Source organism: Schistocerca americana, chromosome 3 (genome assembly GCF_021461395.2).
Source record: "Schistocerca americana isolate TAMUIC-IGC-003095 chromosome 3, iqSchAmer2.1, whole genome shotgun sequence".
Classification (NCBI taxonomy): domain Eukaryota; kingdom Metazoa; phylum Arthropoda; class Insecta; order Orthoptera; family Acrididae; genus Schistocerca; species Schistocerca americana.
The window spans coordinates 779,045,895-779,052,317 of NC_060121.1; the positions used below are offsets into that span (position 1 = coordinate 779,045,895).

A 6,423-nucleotide genomic window follows, 5' to 3' on the forward strand; every position below is an offset into this window, starting at 1 on the left:
GCTGAGTACTAAAAACATTAGTACACAAGGCGCCACACCATCTCAGATGCAAAGTGTCTGCCACGGTTAATGGAACGTCTCAGAACTGTGTTTCAATAAAAAGGATACTCAGGGTGGCACATTAAGAGCGTTCTTTGCCCCACCACTACAGTACAACCTGTGGGGACGGATGAAATCACAGATGAGTGCTTACTGAATAAGCTCCATGTAAGAACTGTCTCCTGCCAGTCCAATAAAAAAAATCATTACTGGGCAGTGTCAAATATGACCTTGGTTTATGGAAGGCCAGGCTGTATCAGATTCCATGCCAATGTTGCAAGACATATACTGGACAAGCAGTGCACACCATTGATGATCAATACCAAGAACAGCAGCAGCACACTACTAATTTAACCCCCCACCCCCGTCAAATCAGCGGTCACTGAGCACTGTTTGCCAGAGAATCATGTGATGGAACACATACGTATCAGGATTTTAAAGCAGACATACAAATACTGGTACACTGTCATGACAGAAGCCATCAAAATTAGTACTGGAGATAATCTTATCAATTGGGACTGTGCCTATAATCTCAGCAAGGCTTGGAAACCAGTACTGATTCTAATGAAAAAGACACTCAGCAAACACGATATGGTTCACTACCAGAGAGGCTTACACACATGTCTATGCTGCAACTGCCAATGTGCGCCGTCAGATGTGAACCACTGAGGCAATGGATTGCCATAGGAGGAGATATAAGTCAGCTGCCTACCATCAGGAGTTCAGATCCTCAACAAACCTGGCAACGGTGACATGGCTGCCTGCTGAAATACTGTGCCTGCTGGACCCTATGGACCACCAGTACACTTGTGAAGCATTTGCAATATGATTTAGACAAGATATTTGTACGGTGCAAAAAGCAGCAGTTGGCTCCAAATAGTGAAAAGTTTAAAATCATACAGATGAGTACAAAAAGAATTTGATTATATTTGACTTATATGATATATCACACAAATTTAAAGGCTGAAAGTTCATCTAAATACCCAGGGATTGCAACTATGAACAACTTAAACTGGAACGTTCACAAAGATAATGTTGTAGGGAAAGTGAGCCCAAGATTGTTTTGTTGGCAGAACACTTAGATGATGCAACAGGTCTACTAAAGAGACTGCCTACACTATGCTTGTCCCTCCTCTTCAGGAATAACACTGCATGGTATGGGATCCTTAACAGATAAGGCTGCTGGAGAACACTGAAAAAGTTCAAAGAAGGGTTCACTCCAGTAATAAAATGAAACTAAAGAACCAACCACGTGAAGCAGGGGATTAGGGCAGTGACAAATAAATACATGATATGAAAACATCACCATCCAAAAACAAATATTATCCACAAACTCAAACAAAAAATTATCAGCATATGGCACAATGCTGAAAGTATGTAAACCACAGGACTTGTACATTTCCCTTAACCTATATAGCTCAAACAAAGCTCTTGATATAAAAAAACCAACATAGGCAAATCCAAAACACAGTATCGCAAATTTCTCTTCACCTATAAATCTCAAACGAAGCCATCAATACCTAGATCCCAAACAGAAATTGAAAGTCCTGGTATTGTAAATTTCACACAACATACATTGCTCAAATGAAGCCAATGATATCACACCCCTCCTCCTCATACAAAATTTGAAAATCCAAAATCCCTAAATTCCTCTGCCCAACTAAAATACAAGCAAAAAAACTACACAGCAAAACAAACAAGTCATAAACAACACTTTAAAAACCAAATAAAACAAAAAAATTACAAGCAAGTTAGTTATCTTCCTCCACCCCCCCCCCCCAACACACACACACACACACACACACACACACACACACACACACACAAGACTCTTCAATCTCCACTACCGTCCCAAGTTCCCCTTATACTTCACATACTCATTATACGCTTCCCTACAAAAAATAAAATCAATCCAACACACTTTGTGCATTCACTCTTGCCTTATTGACACAAAAATGTAAAGATGAACAATAACAAAAATAATATGTAAGAGAAAATCGCTCAAACCAGGTCCTCATCAAATAGTTTTGCAAATATTGTCATGGTGACACCGCCACACATACAGGACCCTGGTTTGAGAAGTTGGGACTCTAGTAAACTTCCTCATAGCACACAACTTTTTATGCAGTCAGCAATCACGTAAAACTCCTGAAAAAACCTTATAGTTGTTGTCATATCATCACCCAGAGCAAGCCAGAGCGAATAACTAATAAATTTTTCAATTATATCCATAGCTAGCAAAATCAAAAATTGTATTGCATTTCAGTAAAAACATGACAATTATAACTAAGACAAACAAGAATGCATAAATACCAGAAACAAACACATTCTTCCAACAACAACTTCACAGAATGATTACACAAAGTCAAATGATCACATACCACATGTAACACAAAAACTTCACACATGAACATCCACTACAAGGGTGCACCAACAATTACAACAAGTCATCTACAAACATGACCTGACTCAAAACACTGCACCACAATAACGTCATACAACACAACACACTTATGTCATGGGTCACGCAGATGGGTGGAATCTGGCATTTCCCCTGGCCCCACCTTTCATATATTACCGCGAAAGAGAGGGCAGAGTGTCACAGATGTGATACAAGAGTTACAGGTGGCAATCATTAGAAAGAAAAGCATTTTTTACTACAGCAAGATCTTTTCATGAAATTTCAATCACCATCTTCCTCTTCTGAATGTGAAAATATTTTACTGGTGGCCACCTACATAGGGAGAAATGATCATCACAATAAAAGTGAGAGAAATCGAAGCTGGCACATAAAGATTTAAGTCTTCATTTTTCCCACGCTCTTCAAGAGTGGATCAGAGAACTAGTCTGAAGGTGATTCAATAAACCCTCTACTCGGCACTTAAGTAAGAATTACTGTGTAGTCATGTAGATGTAGACAGTTTGAGGGATGTTTACTTCTAGTCAGCCATTAACTAATGTTGAACATAAATAAAACAAAGTGCACGAATTCCAGTTTGAAGATGGGGAATTAATAATGCCACGTGTAGATGTTAATTCCATTGACTGTAACAAACACAAAAATTTTAGCCATGACCATTCACTGTCAGCTGAACTGGATTGAGCACACAAAGATACTAACAAAAGACTGTCATGAGCATGTTATGCCTTTAAAGCTTTGTCATCAGTGGCTAATAAGAGATGCCCAGGCTCATTCTTTAGCTATGGCTTCTTTTTGGGGAGTAACATGCACAAAACACAATGGCAATATTCTACCTATACCAGCCGGCAATAAGAATGACAGAAAACAATAACTGAGGTTACTGTAAAACTCTGTTTAAAGAGCTGGGATTTTAACTGCCTTATCTGAGTACATCTGCCAATCCATTACACATATAAAGGAAAAAAATATGTATGTTAGTATTACACTATCAGCACTATTCAGGATCATCAAAAAAGAACCTGATTTTAACACATACTGAGGAAAATTACACAAAAAACTTAAAACTATATAGACTACCAGCACATCAAACTGCAACCCCACCACCCTACAACAAATTACCCACAACAGTGAAAGGGGTAACTAGCACTAACATGTTTTATCACGAAAATAATATAAACTATAAAATATTATTCAAAAGTAACAGGGGTTGGTAAAATGAAAATATGTCGGTTATTCTCTAATATACTTTCAGAATGTAATGCATATTACTGGAAAATTGTAAACAAAGATCTGTGATGAAAAATGGTAGCTGCCTCTTGTCTTTCGGAGCTCAACACTGCTGTCATTAAACAGAGATGCTTACTCAATTTTCCAAACAGATAAATAGGAATGAAATGAGAATGTAAGGGAGAGGCAGGTGTATACTCATCAGCCAATCAGCCAAATGGACGTATTGTATGTGCAAACAAAGTTGATACTCGGCACGGAGGCTGATTGGAGCGACTGCAAAGGCATTTCCCATTTACAACCGCTCCCATCAGCCAGCGCACCGAGTGTCAACTTTGTTTGCACGCTGAATATGTAGGCCTATAATGTTTCCAATGAGTCTAATGTGTGCACGACTTACGAGATAAAAAAAAGTACCATTAGTTTTGAAATCTGTAACTAACATCATGCCTGCATGTTTTTTAATATTTAATTATAATTTATTGTTGTCTTTTATCTATTAGTTCATCCTGGAATTATTTTACAATGACACAGGATTTGTGTCAAAATGCAATGAAAATAAATAGTTCCAAAATATACACACAAAGAGGATAGGATAGGTAGTCAGCTGTGAATTTGTCAAAGGAACCATCCTGGCATTTGCCTGAAATGATATAGAAATACCAAATTTAGGATGTTCAGATGGAGCAGACTCGATCCTCCAGAGCATGAAGTCAATATTTTTAACAATTACACAGGCTGCTGGTTGGTCCATAATGTGCGTGTTTTCTTGATCACACACAATTTGCAAATAATAAGTATACTATAATTGTAAAATTATCTATAAATGAATAAAGAACTAACTACCATAACCAGCTAACTAAGATATCATTTGAAAATAAACACTGAATAAATGGTCACACACTAAAGAGGAGATGACACAAGCAAAATTGTAGGATGAAATTCATTGTGTGGGCACACCAGTACCAGAAGCATAAATTATTCAAATAATCTGTGTTAGGTGATTATTTTCCCACAGACATACATTGATTATAGCGAATCGTTACAAACATAAACTTTGAAGCCGTCTTCAAAAATATCTTTCCTCTTATTTCAGCAATGGGCATGGTATTTGTTCAAATATATTTTTCTAAGGGGACATTTGCATCTTGAATTTTTATATGAAGGTTCGGGTTCGGGCTACTATACCTGTTGCATACTGGACACATGAAAAATCTGCTTCTAGAATCATTGTTGCCGGTGTCTTGCATATGAGAGCTTTTCCCCATAACGTCATTTTCTGTTTTGCAGCAGCGCTCATCTTTTTGCTTTCGGCGTAATGTTTTACAGGCTTTGACATTCTCTTTTGGGCTGTCGATATTCTCTGTCACTACACCCTCATTCCCATTCCCATCCCCGTCCTGAAAGTTAGAGGGTGTTTCATGGTTTGTTGAATCTGCTTCGTTCACATTATGAAGAGATGTTAGGTTCTGAATGTCTTTTGTTGAGTAATCAATTTCACAAAATGATAAGACGACGGACTCGTTGGTTCTAGTGGTATCAGTCTTCCCTTCTTCATTGCTGCTGCACGTTTCAATCCTAACACCATTTAAATTTTGAGGCGATGTTACTGCAGGTTGACTGTATGGTCCAACAAGGGCCTGCTCCTGAATCACCAACTGCAAATACAAATTAGAACTCAGATACAGAAATAATCGTGTGCTTTCTCGTGTGATGAACCTTTCTCACCTGCAATTCGTTTATAAGCTCGTTGACAATAGGCTTAAAAAGATTACTGGCAGGTTCCAAAACGCCGACTTTCAGTTTGTAATTAAAAATGAGTGCTTCAAATACACCAAGCTGTGCAACCTGAAAAGGCACATAATGTTGCCGTGGTAATCATATAATTAAAATATTGTATTTAATTAAGTTTTTAGTGATAATGATTTACCTTGTGTAGAAATAGTTCTAGGTTAATAAATGTTTTGCCAATAAGACTATCGGCAGCCATACTACGGATACATTGACAGTTGAGTGTACTGACGCGTCGAGTCACTAGCGGTATTTACAAACGACTTCGGACTAGTATTTCACAGTCCCTTGACGAAAGAAGCTTGTGTTAGAAAAAAAGGACAAAACTTATTTAGGGGATAAAAGGAAATGGAAAGAAAGTGCAGAAATTACCCGAATAGTCATACTTTTGCGCGTACATTTAACGACTTTTGACGAATAGGAGCTGCACTTCAGAATGAAAGCAAAATTGCATGAACCCGTAACTGAAACCATATGGTATTCATTAAGAAGTTGTATACTGTTTTTGCAGGTAACAAGCAATTAGTACATTTGATCTAACCCGATCCGTACTAATTAATTTAATGCGAATATATTGTACTAGCTTTGCGAGTCGTGGAGAATAAATTAGTGAAACTTTAGTATGATTACAATGTTGATGCGTTTTTACTGCGGTCGTTCTAACTACTTACGAATGTCAGTATGTGTTTGCTAAATATATACACTAGATGTAAACATTATATGACATTACTGGATTTTTTTCATATTAGGTAAGAGGTACTTCAATTGCATCCAGTTTTCTTCCTCCACTTTGCAATTTATAATTGAGCCTTGTTAGAATAAGGTTGTCTCACTGAAAGGCTCTATCAGTAGGAAGCAAGCCTACAATCACTGTATGTTTGTCATTGTATAAACGAGCAGTAGTAATAATGTTTGAAGTAGATAATGGCCTATCTTACATATCA

The 6,423-nt window shown here is 37.5% G+C and overlaps 1 protein-coding gene across 1 annotated transcript in view; it reads right to left on the minus strand.

Annotated features, from left to right (window-relative positions):
* LOC124605425 (oocyte zinc finger protein XlCOF6-like) overlaps positions 1-5,689 on the minus strand; it is an 82,404-nt gene extending 76,715 nt beyond the window's left edge. The window contains exons 1-3 of the mRNA XM_047137084.1: positions 5,619-5,689; positions 5,417-5,536; positions 4,877-5,346 (exon numbers count right to left, since the gene is read on the minus strand). Coding sequence (XP_046993040.1) covers positions 4,877-5,346; positions 5,417-5,536; positions 5,619-5,678 — 650 coding nt within the window. The 5' untranslated portion in view covers positions 5,679-5,689. The remainder of the gene's footprint in view (positions 1-4,876; positions 5,347-5,416; positions 5,537-5,618) is intronic.
* Positions 5,690-6,423: the final 734 nt, after the last annotated feature.